Raw genomic sequence first — 16,115 nt, 5'->3', positions numbered from 1 at the left:
GAGCTTCAGAGCCACGCCAGGAAGAGGGCAATAGAAAGAGAGCCCCATGGTGGATGACTACAACTGGAAGAACTTGGGAAGTAATGGACCAAGTGTCTGGCTCCAGGCTCATGGAGAGGCTCTGAAAGCTGGGGGTGGGGGTGGGGTGGCCCTCACCAGATTGATGAGACAGATGGTTTGCAGGATAAATGAGATTTTAAAGCAGATTCTTGGGGGAAGGAGTGGGAAGGGTGAAGAGGCTGACATTTGGGCCAGTGTTTTTCTACTGAGTAAGTGAAGATTTTGTAAGTCTGGGATAGAAGGGTGTACCATGAAGACTGGAAATTTTGATGAGGGACTCTCATGCAAGGAAGGACCTTTGTATTAACAGTGACAACTAGGAGCCCGAAGACACTTCAGATTTAAATTTGTTACTCCAGGTTCATTAAAATTGTATTCATATTTTATGCCACCTTTACATAGCTTTCTATCTCCATCCTTTTTGTAATATAAAAAGACATTTCATGATTTGAATTGAAACATAGACATAGGATATGTCTATTTTTCCATAGAAAACTTTTAAAAATTGGTTTTCTGAACAAGGAATTTGAAATTGGTTTCCCTTGTAGAGCTGCACTTGAGACAGAGCACACATTTTCGAGACTCACTGACCTTGGTTTCCTGATTTTCTACAGAAAGCTAGAGAATTGTCTTGCCCTGAGGGAACGGTGACCTTAAGCTTCAAGGGGCCCTTCTTGTGTTCTGTGGAGATGGTTTTCATAATAATGACAGGTACTTTGTTCTGTGTGCTTCTTTCCAAAGAGAGAAGATGGAGAAAGCATCCCAGATTGTCTTCAGGAACGGGGAAGAAATAACTGTGGAACATCCCGATATGAAACAAATTTATAGTTTCATCTACGATGTTTTGTTTTGGTCTTTTGATGACTGTCATCCTGGCTATGCTAGCCAGACTACTGTGTATGAGTCGCTGGCAGCGCCACTCCTACAAAGAGCTTTTGAAGGCTATAATACCTGTCTCTTTGCTTATGGCCAGACTGGCTCTGGAAAGTCGTACACGTAAGTGATATATTATGCAACTATCTAGAAAGGTTTACATTTTCTTTTGTCAGCATCGTGGCTATAGAAAGAATACTTTTGGTTTTTTTTTTTTAATTAAAATTTTTTTAAAGTTGTTGTGTGTATGCACATAATGTTTGTGCTTGGGTGCATGTGCCATGGCATATTTGTGGAGGTCAGAGGACAGCTTTGTGCAGTTGATTCTTCTGCTTTTAGACTCTGGGAATTGACCTCAGGTCACCAGGCTTGTCCACAGTGCCTTTTCACCCACTGAGCCATCTTGCCTGCTGAAGACTATAGTTTTGACATCATACAGATTTGGGCTTGGGTCTCCTCCATTATTCTAGACTAAGTCTGTATACTTAGGCAGACACTTGAATCTCTAGGCTGTACTTTACACGGGTAATTTTCCTTGTAGATATAATTGTCTCTGTTTTGCTGTAACTTACATAATTTATTTTAACTTAATTTTTTATGTGTATGGGTATTTTGCCTGCATGTGTGTCTGTATACCATATGCATATTGGGTGCCTGAGGAGGCCAGAAGAGGGTGTTGGATTCCCTGGGACTGGAGTCACAAGATGGCTGTGAGCCACCATATGAGTGCTGGGAATTGAATCCAGGTCCTCTGGAAGAGCAGCCAGTGCTCGTAACCACTGTGCCATCTCTCCAGCCCTAACTTATATTTCTTTCATAAACTGAATCAAAGAGGATAGTGTGTGTGTGTGTGTGTGTGTGTGTGTGTGTGTGTGTGTGTGTGTACTGAGAACTGTAAGGCATCTTAGTCTCTCATATTTGGCAGATCTTCAAACCTTCTTACATCAATCTTTCTTGTATTAACATGTATGAACAACTGTGAAGTTACTAGATAAAAACCTGACTAGAAATTTTGGTCATACACAGTACCTGGTTTTATTAAAGATATTTTAATATAGACTTTTAGCGGGTTAGAAGGATGCTCAGAAGGAAGGACAGGACACCCCAGGAGCATAGGTGTAAACATAAGACATAATGCAGCAGGGTAACTATGGTAATTGTGCTTGGTGCCAATAAATTGTGTATTTCAAAGTAGCTCAGAAATTTTGAATATTCTCAGTATAATAAAAGGAAAAATACTGAAGTTGTATGTCGCCTTGCCCATTCTACATTGTATTTAGGTATTAAAATATACCACTGTATTCCATAAATGTATACAATTACTCTGTGAACTCAACAATCTTTTTTTTTTAAACTTATTTATGTATTATGTATACAGTGTTCTGCCTGCATGCCAGAAGAGGGAGACAGATCTCATTGCAAATGGTTGTGAGTCACCATGTGCAATTGCTGGGAATTGAACTCAGGTCCTCTGGAAGAGCAGCTAGTGCTCTTAGCCACTGAGCCATCTCTCCAGCCCCTGAACTCAACAATCTTAAAACAGTATAGAAGTAAAGCATCCTGTGAATGGTAGCTATGGGAATATTTCCTGTTCTGAGTTTTAATTGACGTCAATGACAGTTTTGCCTGTATTCTCTCACAGTAACCCTTTCCGTTTCTGACATTGCCATTTTAAAGGCTGAATTGAGGTGTAATGGGGCTAAGAATCTTATGTGAGGCTGTAAGGCTAACTCAGCAATATATAAACTGGATCTGGTGGCTAATACCTGTAATCTCAGAATGTGGGAGGTGGAGGCAGGAGAGTCAGAAGTTCAAGACCTGCCTGGGGCTGTAGCTTAGGTTGAACCTTTGCCTAGAATACATGAGATTCTAGGTTCAATTCTAGCCCCCTCCCCCGACAAAAGAAATTCAAGGCTACATAGTGAGTTTGAGGCCAGCTGGGGTACATGAGCCTTGAAGAGAAGTAAAACTTAGATGGGGCAGATTTGGCCTCAGAGCCTAGATTCTTAGGTATTAGCAATGGAATTGCATGTTCTCTGTTCCCTTCCCAGACCATTTCTCCTAAAAGAATTATTTTGAGATTTCCAAAACTGATCAATGTCTCTTCCTTCTTGTTCATAATGTATTTCTAGGATGATGGGACTTAATGAAGAACCAGGAATAATTCCGAGATTTTGTGAAGATCTTTTTGCTCAAGTAGCCAAAAAACAAACCTCCGAGGTATGCTCAAATTCAAATCACATGACCGCTAAGACCCATTACAAGGTCTAAAAGATGGTGTTCTAAACTCCAGATCACCTTTCTTTGGTGGAGTATGGAGAAGGAAGGGGAAGGAGGCTCCAAATGTAGGAGTTCTTCTTGGTGGGCAGCGGTAGAGGGTTGGCTAATCTCTGGTCTCTCTCTCTCGTCTCCACCTTTTGCTTTTGTGCTTTGTGTTGTAGCTCATGCTGCCCTTGAATTCTCGTTTCTTCTGCCACTGCCTCCTGAGTTCCTGGGCTGCAGATGTGCATACCATGCCTGGTTCCTTTCCTTGCTTCTCTCCTTTGTGCTGTGTATCGGCTTACAGGGTGGTTGGTGGTTATGTGGGCATAGATGTATCTCTGGAGTCAAGTGGGTGCACAGAGTCAGCTGAATACAGTAGACAACGCTTGGACAACTTGAAACAAAGGGTAGTGAAGCCAGAGTGGGAACCCAGACTTTAAAAACCAGGCCTTTCTAGTCAGTCTACAACCCAGTTGTAGCTTCTTGTTTCATGTACTCATTTTCTTTCAGGAAGTATCTGCCGAGCACCTGCCACTGCTTGCCAGTCTAGTGTCTAACTCTTTGTCAGTCAGTTGATCATGAGTGTCATCAGGGATCTGATGGGAGCAGGTGTATGTGTCTTGCTAAATCTCTCCTGGAGATCACATGTCAATTGCTCTGGAATGCAGCCTGAGAATTTATATTTTCCATCTTTGCATAAGGGAAACTGTTACAGTAGACTTGGGTGCATGGGGTCTCTATAGTCAGGAGAGAGAAACAGAAGACATGGACCATTAACAGCCAAGTATAACCAATTACATGCTAAGTATAAGCAAGCAAATGCTGTGTTGTTACATTGTATTAGACCCTTTTCTGTTATAACACAATAGCAAAGATAAATTTATAAAAATAAAGTTTCTCACAGTACTGGAATCTGGAAGCCCAGTGTCAAGATGCTGTCATGGTGTGGACCTTCTTATATCATAACATGACAAAGGTGGGTGTAGGCTTGGCTCTTAAAGCCCTCAGTCCTATCATAGGGTCTTACCTGAGGAACTTGCCCATCCCTAATTGCCTCCTAAAGGTCTTCTCTCCAAATAGCAGGCACAGGAGAATTTGGGTTATTTGGTTTTCCCACAAAGTATGAACGTTTGGGGGACACATTCAAAGCACAGCAAACAGGAAAGTGAGTGAGCTGAAGACAAGTTTTCTTAGGAGGAGGAACAGCTGCACTTGCATTTGAAGGATCTATGTTAGCTATTGGCTTGGGAAAGAAAAGCAGGAAGGACATCCCAAGCAAACAGCTGGCACAAAGACAAGAATAAGAAAGTAGGGGCCTTGGAGAATTTGTAAATTGTTTACTTTGGTTTGAGTGGGATTTGAGGGTGGAGGGTGTCAAGAGATGAAACTAGAGGGGCAGGCATCTTCAGGCCATTGAAAGATTTTAAACAGGGAAATAACATATTCCTATTTGTTCTTTTTTTAAAAAAGCAATCTTTTTACTTTTGTTCTTTTCATGTGTTTGTGTGTGGCGGGTGCATGCATGTGTATGTACATGTATATGTGTTTGGGCACATGTGTAAGGGTGTGCATCGTGTATACATGTGTGTCTGTGTGAAGGCCCAAAGTTGATGTTGGGAATCTTCATTGATCGTTCTTTTACATTATCCTTTGATTTGGGGTCTCTCTCTCTTTCTCTCCCTTTCCTTTTCTCCCTCTTTCTCTTTTTGAATTATTTATTTTATGTGCATTGGTGTTTTGCCAGTATGTATATCTATATGCAGGTGTCTAATCCCCTGCAACTGGAGTTAGACAGTTGTGAGCTGCCATATGGATGCTGGGAATTGAACCTGGGTCCTATGGAAGAGCAGCCAGTGCTCTTAATCGTTGGGCCATCTCTCCAACCTGATTCAGGGTCTCTTAAACCCAAAACTTGCTGTTACAGCTATTTTTGCTAGCTGGTTTGTTGAGGGAAGCGGTCCCCCCCACCCCATCTCTACTTTCTAAGGCTGGAATTATAGGTGGACCACATGCCCACCAGCATTTACATGAGTTTGGGCATCTAAACTCTGATTCTCCTGCTTGTGCAGCAAACACTTTAACTGCTAAGCCAGCTCTTAGTTTAGTTAAGTTTTTGAGACAAGGTCTCACTATGAAACCTTGGCTATGTAGACCACACTGGCCTTGAACTCCTAGAGATCCCCAGATGCCTCTGCCTATGCTTCTCTAGTGCTGGTATTAAAGGTATATACTATCACGTCTGCCAATTTTATATTTCAATAAACATTAAAAAGTAACAGATTTCTGAGCCAGGCAGTGATAACACACGCCTTGCATCCCAGCACTTGGGAGGCAGAGGCAAGTGGATCTCTGAGTGCAAGGCCAGCCTGGTCTACAGAGTGATTTCCAGAACAGGATCCAACGCTACATAGAGAAACCCTGTCTCGAAAAACAAAACAAAAAAAGTAACAGATTTCTTTATGGAATTTCATATATTTAGTTTTGATTGACCTTCATATATATATTCCTGTCTGCAACATGGAAATGGATTGAAGGGGAATAAGACTACATATAAAAGACTGGCTAGGCACTTAGTACTTGAGGTGGACAAAGTATGACAAGGAGCTAAAGGCAGTTTGACAACATGACTATTTAGGAAAGCAATAATAGTTCACTCCTAGCACCTATGACCTCCCCATACATCGGCCTTTGACTCAGTTTGTGGAGCCAGGCATGAATTCCCTGCTGTGGAGCAGGCCTCAGATCCAACCATGAAACGGCTAATTACCCCCAAACCATTTGTGCCATTGTTATACTAGAGGGTACAGCTTGTCTGGCAGGTCATTATTGTAGCTCACCTGATTCACACTGAGTGAAAGACTTGATGAGTTTCCTTCACCAGCAGCCTACATAACGCCTCTGGCACTTGAGTGCTTGCTAGTATGGGAGCTTCCAACTCAGTTCAGCTTGCTTTCTCTGTGTAGCAGTGTGGTAGTCTCCTAAGCAATAAGGTTGTACCATCTAGTTCTGGTGGGCAACTGAGCAATGCCAAGAGCCTGTGTGGTTTGGGAGACTTTAATGCTTCCCCATCCAATAACTTGTAGGGAGGTATCTCACACCTGGCACCAAGACTTTTGTTTAACAACCCATGGCTTCTGGGAGGAACATTATTCATCATGGAATATACCTCCATTCACTGTTTTCAATTATAATTTTAATAAGCTCATAAAACAGTGAATTTCCATATGGCCTTTTTATATCTCCTTAGTTTAATTACCCCTCCCTCCCCTCCTCCTTTCTCCTATCCCCCCCTGCTTGGACCTGTTCATGTTCATAACTGTTTTCTCAACTCCCCGTTTTTCATGTCCAGAGTTCTACTGTCCTCCCTCTTTTAGTGGGTCACCTCATTCATTATAATATTTTCCAGATCATCCATTTTCCTGCAAATTTCATATTTCATGTTTATAGCTGAGTTTAATTCCATTGTATATATTACTACATTTTCATTATCCATTCATGCATTGATAGACATCTAGGCTCATTCTAGTGTATTGTAAGTAGAGCCACAGGGAACACGGAAGTGGAACTGTCTGTAGAGTACAGGGTCTTTTGGACATACACCCAAGAGTGGTACAGCTCAGTCATGTTGCAGTTTCCTTTTTAGCTTCTATGTTGAAACAGCCTTTTGCTGTCCTGGAGTTTTCTCTGTAGATCAGGCTACCAGAGAGTCATTGAGATCCACTTGCCTCCACCTCCTGAGTGCACCCAGCTGCATTTTTAGCTTTTTGTTTTGTTTTGGTTTTGCTTTTGCTTTTTTCAAAACAGGGTTTCTCAGTGTAGCCCTGGCAGTCCTAGAACTCACTCTGTAGACCAGGCTGGCCTTGAACTCAAAGAAATTCACCTGCCTCTGCCTTCCTAGTGCTGGGATTAAAGGTGTGCACCACCATTGCCCACCTGGCTGCATTTTTAGCTTTTTGAGAAACCTCCACACTGATTTCCATAGTGGCTGTAATCCCTTACCAATGTAACAGTTTCTCCACATCCTTGCTAGCGTTTGTTGTTTTTGTTTTTTTGAATAATAACCATTCTAACTGGAGCAAGATGGAATCTCCGGCTAGTTTTTTTTTTTTTTTTTCCTTTTCCTTGATGGCTAATGATATTGAACACTTAAAGAGCATTTGTGTTCTTTCTCTTGAGAGAGCATCTGTTCAGTTCCATAGACTTTTTAAAAATCAGGTTGTTTACTTTCTTGGTTTAGTTTTTAAAGCTTCGTATATATTCTATGCATGAATCCTCTGTCAGATGTATGGCTGGCAAAGATTTTCTCCCATTACTTTCAATTAATTTCCTATTGGACTCTGTGAGTTCGAGACCAGCCTGGTTTACAAGAGCTAGTTCCAGGACAGCATCCAAAACTACCGAGAACCCCTGTCTAGAAAATAAATAAATAAATAAATAAATAAATAAATAAATTTATTTCTTTTTGGAGAGTATCTTGATTTCTCTGCAGTGGGACCCTAATGGGGAAGGCCTTGTACTTCATTTCTTTCCATCCTTAGCAACAAGCTAAAGGCACACACATGGTAGGTAGGTGCTTAAATGTTTATAGACTTGAATTGGACTTTATCTAGACATTAACTGGAAGAAATGCAAAACTTGTTTTAGGGAGATAAAATTCATAGAACATTAACCATTTTTGTGTACAGGTTAGTGGTGCAGTTTTTAAAAATTGTATTCATTTACTATGGGACCAGATGTGTCACGATGTGCTCGTGGAGGTCAGAAGACAACTAGCTTGTGGGAGTCTGTTCTGTCTTCCACCATGTAGGTCCCAGAGATCGAACTCAGGTCACCAGGCTTGTCAGCAAGTGTCCTTTCCCGGTGATCTACCTCACAGGTTGCAGTGGTAAATTCTTAACACAGTCTCTTTGTAGTCCAGAAGACTTCCATTGCTCCCAAAGAAGACTTTGAACACACTAAATTGTTAGGTCTCCTTATTACTTTTTCCAAACTCTGGCATTACTAATCTGCTTATCTTTCTCTGAATTTGCCTGCTTTGAAATTTCACATAAATGGAATCATATAACGGGTAATCTACCTGTCTGGTTTCTTTCACTTAGCATTTGTTGGAGATATATCCATGTTATAGCAAGTATCAATCAGTACTTCATTTCTTAGTACAAAGGGCTGTTTGTATCTGTTGTAGTGTTGCTATAAACACTGGTACACAGTTGTGTTTGAATACTCTGTAATCTTTTGGATGTATAAGAGTAGAGATGTGAGCCATGAGCTAAATTTTTGCTTAACCTTCGAGGAATTTTTTCCACAGTGGCTTTGCCATTTTATATCCCTGCTACCAATGGGAGAGGATTCCAGTCTCTCTACATCCTCAATATTTGTCAGTTTTTCTTTATTTAAATTTTTTATTTTATCTTATGTGTATGAGTGTTTGCCTACATGTACTGGCACCTTTAGAGGCCATGTAAGATGCTGTGTTGGCACTGGGAACCGAATCCAGGTTCTCTGCAGGAGCAGCAGATGCTCTCCACTGCTGAGCCATTACTCAGCCCCATTTATTGTTGTTGTCTATGGCCATCCTTACGGGTGTGAAGTGCTGGCTCACTGTGGTGTTTGGCACGTCCCCACTGACAGTGATGCTGGTCATCTCTTCGTGTGCTCGTTTGCCATTTGTGTATGGTTTTTAGAGCAATGTTTGTTCAAGTTCTTTGCCTGATTTTTTAATTACATTTTTTATGTTATGTTGGTGGTAAAAGCCCTTCATGTATTCCAGATCTGTATCTGTGTTAGGCATATGATTTACAAAAATGCAAAGGATTTTAAAGCAAATTGGATGCTTTGTCTCTGTCCGTCTAGGTCAGCTACCATCTCGAAATGAGCTTCTTTGAAGTTTATAATGAGAAGATTCATGACCTTCTGGTTTGTAAAGGTGAAAACGGGCAGAGAAAACAACCAGTAAGAGTTAAATCATTTTTACTGCATTTACTTACTTACTCATGGGGGAGAGCAGTACATGTGCTTGCCACAACATGCATGAGGAGGTCTGGACAACTTGCTGGAATCCATTTTCTCCTGCCATGTGGATCCCAGGGATTGAACTCAGGTGGTCAGACTTGGGGACAAGCACTCTACCTGCAGAGCCATCTTGCCTGTCATCATTTGTTTCTATTTCTGTCTGTATAACAGCATGTATTTGTGAGTTCTCTGGAGAACATGGCACTTTCATGTGATAGCAAATGCTTGGCATCTCCAGTTTAACTACATTGATATTAGCACAAATTGAAATTAAATTAGTTGAGATTCAACTCATTTTTAAATTACTATCAAGTAGCCAGGCATGGTGGAGCATGGCAGATCTGTGAGTTGAAGGCTAGTCTGGTCTTCCAGAGTGAGTTCCAGGACAGCCAGGGCTACACAGAAAAAACCTTGTCTCAAAAAAAAAAAAAAAAAAAATAAAAAAACCCAAGTAAATAAATAAATAAAATTTAATCAAATTTTATCTAAAAGTTAAAAGTAAAATATTAGTTCAAGGATTTAGTAAGACTGTGCAAGTCAAATAGGTAATTTCTAATAGTTTGTAAGCCAAAAAAATCTAAAAGTTTTGAAACTGTTGTATTCTAAAACAGTAATTCTCAACATGTAGGTCACGATACCTTTGGAGGGTCAAATAATTCTTTCACAGGGGTCACATATCAGGTATCCTGCATATATCAGATATTTATATTATGATTTATAACAGTAGCAAAATTACAGTTATAAAGTATCAGCTAAAATAGTGTTGGGGGTCACCACAACATAAGGAACTGTATTAAAAGTCACAGCATTAGTAAGATTGAGAACCAGTGTTGTAGAATGATCATTTAAATGGATTATTTAAAATGCATGTGTGTGTACACATGAGTGTGTGTCTGCCTGCATGTGAAGACCAGAGAACAGCCTCAAATATTATCCTCATAATATTGTCTACCTACTTTGAGACAGCTGCTCATTGGCCTAGAGCTCACCAGTTAGGCCAGATTAGCTGCCAGTGAGCCCAGTGAGCCAACTTCTCTAGTGCTGGCATTACAAATGTGTGTGCCATTGTGCCAGACATTTTCATTTGGGTCCTAGGGATTGAATCTGGTCTTCTTGCTTGTGAGGCAAACACTTTTCTGAGTTAGTGCCCTAGTCTCTATTTGATTTTTGTTTTGTTTTTCGAGACAAAGGTTTCTCTGTGTAGCTTTGGAGCCTGACTTAGAACTTGCTTTGTAGACCAGGCTGGCCTTGAAATCACAGAGATCCTTTTGCCTCTGCCTCCTGAGTTCTGGGACTAAAGATATGCACCACCACCGCATGGCTTCTTTGATGCTTGGGAGATCATCTGTGAAATAACTGTAAATTTCAGTTAAAAAACAAAGAAAGACTGCAGTTAGAATTGAAGTTTTAATTTTATGAAGGACTTCTCAGCACAAGAAATGAAAATCTAAAATCACTCTTTCCCCAATGTTATGAAGTCCACCATTGACAACATTGAGAAACCTAAAATGGCATTGTCTTGAATGATTTCTTTGCATTTTAAAATTTCTGGATAAAGTTTAAAGTATAGGTGAAAATTTTTAATATCTGAAGTTTACAATGAATTTGTTTTAGAGAGATTTAAGAGCATATTTAACAGCTATTGCAGAATTTAAATTAAGAATAAGAAGTAAGATATGTACAGACTATGTTATGAGACTAAATATTTCTGTTGATGATGTTTCTTAGTGCCTTACAGATTTCCTGAGAAATTTTTTTTCTGGACTTTTATTATTGTATTTCTTTCTGGATAGAGTAAAGATAAATCTCTATCTCAAACTTGAATATATAAAAAAAAGATTTAGAATTGTATTTCCTACTAAATATTTGTCCCATTCTTAAAGATGGACTGTTTCTTTCTCCAGCTGAGAGTGAGAGAGCATCCTGTTTCTGGACCATACGTTGAAGCTCTGTCAATGTAAGTGTCTGCTCAGCCAGCTCCAGGGGGAGAGAGCAGATGACTAGAGAGAGAGCATGCTCCACCATGGTCCTTCCCACCCTGCATTTGCCATCCGAGCTCTGAAACCTGTTATACAATTGCTTTTCTCTTCTCATACCGTCAATATCTTTCAAAGTATCTGTGAAATGCCTGATACTAGGTATTGATATAATCTGAGCATTAAATGTAGATTTGCTCTTATTCTCATCCTTCCCCCTGTCAACTTAAGATCTTTGCATTTACTTTTTATTCCAGTGACTTTAAGGCTGAGTGAAGAGTTTTACACCTGCCATAAGTCATTCCCTCTCTTTCAGCATGCTAGTTCTTTTCATTAAGGGAAAGAAAAGTAGTGCAGTATACATTCAGCTCTGTTCAGTAAATAGATTCTGTTGGACATGTGTGTACTCATGCCCATACATGTGTATTCTGTATGTACTTATACAGTGTAATATTATAATATAATTTATAATCCCAAGGGGCTTTAGTAGAAAAAAGAATCATCATAATTCCTGGTAAAATTCAAGGCATTATCATATTTTTGTCTTTTAAGAAATGACTTAGAGAAATCTAGTATAATGATGTTTGTGAGTTAGTTCATTATAATTGTTAGTGTTTATTGAAAGGTTATTAATTTATAAGAACAAAAGTAAAATTGTTTATGTCTTTTTACTTCTTAAAAAATAGGAATGTCGTCAGTTCTTACTCTGATATTCAGGTAAGATTGGTTATATTTTATCTTATTTTAACTAGATAGAGCACAGTGATAAACATTCATGAAACTATTTCTCCTAAATTGTCATGAGTAAAAAGAAAATCTTGTGAACTAAACTGCATGTTAAGCTTTAACCTAACTAGTTGATTTTCTCAATTAAAATACTGAACAGTGTATCACTTTAGAATATTAGAAAAGCTGCTTCTTTTTTCTTTCCTTTTTTTTTTATTTTTTTATTTGTTTGTTTGGTTTGGTTTTCGAGACAGGGTTTCTCTGTAGCCTTGGAGCCTGTCCTGGAACTCACTGTAGACCAGGTTAGAAAAAGCCCCTTAAGGGCATTATTTCCTGGTACAGATTTCTGTAAAAGAAACAAGCAGAAAAAAAAAAAAAAAAAAAAAAGAGGCAATGGCCTTGCAAATTATTAAAAGATAAACAGTAATTTCTTTTTATAAATTAAGCATGCATGGAAGTTACAAATGTATATAAAAGTCAGGGGTTTTTTTGTTAATTAATTTTTCCAAATTAATCACAGTAGGCTCACCTGGTCTGCCTCTTTCTTCTCAGAGTTGGCTGGAACTGGGAAATAAGCAAAGAGCGACTGCGGCTACCGGTATGAATGACAAAAGCTCCCGATCCCACTCTGTTTTCACCCTGGTGATGACCCAGACCAAGGTATTTTTATTGTAATTTAATTGTATTTTTTAATTAAAATATAATTGCATTATTTACCCCTTTTCTTCCTCCAGTCCCCCACACTTATAGGTTACAGTTCTCCTCCCTGAAGAAGACTAATTCTCCCCTCTCAGCATTCCTTAGTTGCCTGTAGTTCTTTGTTTAGGGGTGGAGTCTCATGAGGTTTTCCTTTCCATATTAGCATTTCTCTAGGTACTGCCCCTGCTCAGGTCTTGTTTAGGCAACTGTATTATTGAGATATCATGGGTGAAGAATTCCTGTCATTTTAGGAGACAGGTCTCCTAAACAGGTCTCCTGGTCCTCTGACTTACAGTCTTTCTGCCCCCTCTTCCACAGTGTCCCCAGCCTTCAGTGCAGGCGTGTTGTACATGTGCCTGTTGGGGCTGGGCACAACTTTGATCAGTTGTTCTCTGCATTTTGACCAGTTGGGGTTTTCTGTAAGGGTCTCTCAGCAAAGAGAAGCTTTTTTGATGAAGAGTGACAGCTACTTGTCTCTGTGCATATAAGATTAAGTATTAGAATGCAGTTAGGAACAATGTGGTTTAGTAAGTGGCAGTGGTGGATTCTCCTCTAAGATCCTGGACCCCATTATCTCTGGGTAATTGGCTGGGTCTCCAGGCTTGATTACCCTCCTGTTGAGTAGTCTTCTTAGAGAGTTGTTGGTTACCACCAAAATACAGACGAGTGCCACTATCTGGCATGCTGGTTGTGGTCATGGTTGTAGTTCATGGGTGTCAGAGCTGGATAGGACTATTCATTGTTTCCCTCCCTTGGCAGCTTGCTTAGCACCTTTCAATACTGTGGAAGTTAGTCCCAAAGAGGAGGCTTTCGAGTCATTTCTGTATAAGTCCCATGTCCAAAGTGCATAGTCAGAGTGAAGGGTTTTGCTGGTGGTGGTGATTTCCACAGATAAGACAGTGAATGCATTTGTTTTGTGTTTTTCTTACTTATTTAGGCAAATCTAAAAGTAGACGTATAATTATAGCACTGTAAGTGTAAATAGATTTTAGGAAATTTCACAATAACTTTTAATGACTTGTTATATGTAGTAATATGGTATTTATCAAAATATATATTTATCATATATGTATCAAAATATAGTATTTAACCAAAAGCATATGATCAGTAACTTATGATACCAATAATAGATGGCTAACAATTTATGATATCATTGATAAAAGCTTAGCAATATATGACAATAGATAGTAATTTTAGAATACTAGAAAATAAAAGATTTTAAAGCTAGGGAGTTAAGTCAGTGAGTAAAGGGCTTGTGACACATGCATGAGAGTCTGAGTTTGTGCTCTAGATCCGTGTTGAAGTGCTGAGCACAAAAGCGCAGACTCACAGTCCCGGCCCTGGAGAGGCACAGACAGGCAGAACCCCAGCTCGTTCATTGCCCAGCCAGCCTGAGCTGCTTAGTAGGCTTCATGGCAAGGAGGGAAACACCTGAGGTTAATCTCCAGCTCCATAGGTGTGTGTACATACATGCATGAGCATTCACGCACATGTATGTATATGCATACACACACATCTACACATACATGTACCAACCCAGAAAAAGAATAATAGATTTTTTAAAAACCTCATAGGTCCCACTCCTCAAGTCTCTGTTTTGTTACATAATCTTTCAGTTGGTTATAATCACAATCAAATTTCACAAAACTTTTAATAATCACATACCATAGAAATTCTTTGTAGAGGTAATTTTTAAAGTTTTACAATATTCCATTAGCTACCATAATGATTTGATTTTTCTTTGCTGTTAGATGTTTATATTGATTTAAAAAATTTTTGCTATGTATAATAAGCAACATAAGCTGAGATAAGCAACAAATAAGGTAAGTGACATTTTTCTTTTCTTCTTTTTTTTCCAAGACAGGTCTCTCTGGGTAGCCCAGATTGTCCTGGAACTTGCCCTATAGACCAATCTAGCCTGGAACTCTGAGATCCACCTGCCTCCCAAGTGCTGGGATTAAAGATGTGCACCACCACCACCTGGCTAAGCAACATTTTTCTATTCCTAGTTGTTTGCTCAAGATAACTAAGTAGTTAAGACTTTTGCTCTCTTTTTTTGTTCGTTTGTTTGTTTGTTTTTCGAGACAGTGTTTCTCTGTAGCTTTGGAGGGTGTCCTGGAACTAGCTCTTGTAGACCAGGCTGTTCTCAAACTTACAGAGATCCTCTGCCTCTGCCTCCCGAGTGCTGGGATTAAAGGCGTGCGCCACCAATGCCTGGCTAAGACTTTTGCTCTCTTTAAAGTAAGTTCTTTTATATATTTGTCACAATGTAAGCACTGCTCAATGTATTCTCTTTAGTAGACTTCATGGATATGTATGCATTATTATATAGTAAGAGATGGTTTTTGTTTTGGTTTTTTAATTTAATTTATTTATATTTTATGTATGAGTGCTCTGCATGTACACCTGCAGGCCAGAAGAAGGCATCAGATCTAATTATAGATGGTTGTGAGTCACCATGTGGTTGCTGGAATTTGAACTCAGGACCTCTGGAAGAGCAGCCAGTGCTCTTAACTACTGAACCATCTCTCCAGCCCAGAGATGGTTTTAAAAATAAATAATTGGTAACTTGAATAACTTTGCCTTTTAAAGGCTTGTGTTAGCTGGGCAGTGGTGGTGCAGGCCTTTAATCCCAGCACTCGGGATCTCTGTGAGTTCGAGGCCATTCTGGTCTACAGAGTGAGTTCCAGGACAGGCTCCAAAGCTACAGAGAAACCCTGTCTCAAAAAACCAAAAAAAAAAAAAAAAAGGCTTATGTTGATGGCAAGTCATTAAAAAGCTCTTCCATTATTTTCCTGTGGTGATGTTGTAGACAGAATTTGTGGAAGGGGAAGAGCATGACCACAGAATCACAAGCCGCATAAACCTAATCGATTTGGCTGGCAGTGAGCGCTGCACTACAGCCCACACAAGTGGGGAGCGACTGAAGGTAAGGTTGGGGTTGGTCGCCACTCTCTCCACCTCTCTCTGACTAAGGTGGGGTCTGTGTTGCCGAGGCTACCAGTTGACTGCTTTACTCAAGTGATCCTCCTGCCTCAGGCTCCTTAGTAGCTGGGACCACAGGTGGCCCTAGCATTTCCATCACTCTTGTCATGATGGTGAAGTTTATTTTGAGGGCATTATTTTTAGGAGAGTGCATCTTGAATATACTTAACAACAAAAAGCAAAGTATCTTTATCTTTATTTTATATATTGTTGTGGATTTCATACTTCATTGTGATTACTTTTCAAAGAAAATTAATAACTTTTGAGTCATAAAAATGTTGGTAGTTAGCTGGGTGGTGGTGGCGGTGACACACGCCTTTAATCCCAGTACTTGAGAGGCAGAGGCAGGCAGATCTCTGTGAGTTTGAGGCCAGCCTGGTCTACTCCAAAGCTACACAAACCCTGTCTCGAAAAACAAAACAAAATAAAATATTGATAGTTATGGAAGAAAGTGTTTATCAGTAATTGTATGAGAGAAGTCTATTTTATGGAATAAATTTGTTGCTGAGATGTTAAGAAAAA

The 16,115-nt window shown here is 39.6% G+C and overlaps 1 protein-coding gene across 3 annotated transcripts in view; it reads left to right on the top strand.

Annotated features, from left to right (window-relative positions):
• Positions 1–16,115, top strand: part of Kif14 (kinesin family member 14) — a 67,016-nt gene that overhangs the window by 4,077 nt on the left and 46,824 nt on the right. For all 3 annotated transcript variants that reach the window (XM_027417476.1, XM_027417474.1, XM_027417475.2), the window contains exons 3-9: positions 802–1,056; positions 3,066–3,153; positions 9,049–9,147; positions 11,112–11,164; positions 11,870–11,900; positions 12,462–12,569; positions 15,421–15,537. In XM_027417476.1, coding sequence (XP_027273277.1) covers positions 802–1,056; positions 3,066–3,153; positions 9,049–9,147; positions 11,112–11,164; positions 11,870–11,900; positions 12,462–12,569; positions 15,421–15,537 — 751 coding nt within the window. The remainder of the gene's footprint in view (positions 1–801; positions 1,057–3,065; positions 3,154–9,048; positions 9,148–11,111; positions 11,165–11,869; positions 11,901–12,461; positions 12,570–15,420; positions 15,538–16,115) is intronic.

This window comes from Cricetulus griseus, chromosome 5, assembly GCF_003668045.3.
Source record: "Cricetulus griseus strain 17A/GY chromosome 5, alternate assembly CriGri-PICRH-1.0, whole genome shotgun sequence".
NCBI classification, from domain to species: Eukaryota; Metazoa; Chordata; class Mammalia; order Rodentia; family Cricetidae; genus Cricetulus; species Cricetulus griseus.
The sequence above is the reverse complement of the archived record's forward strand: the minus strand, read 5'-3'. Positions and strand labels throughout refer to the sequence as shown.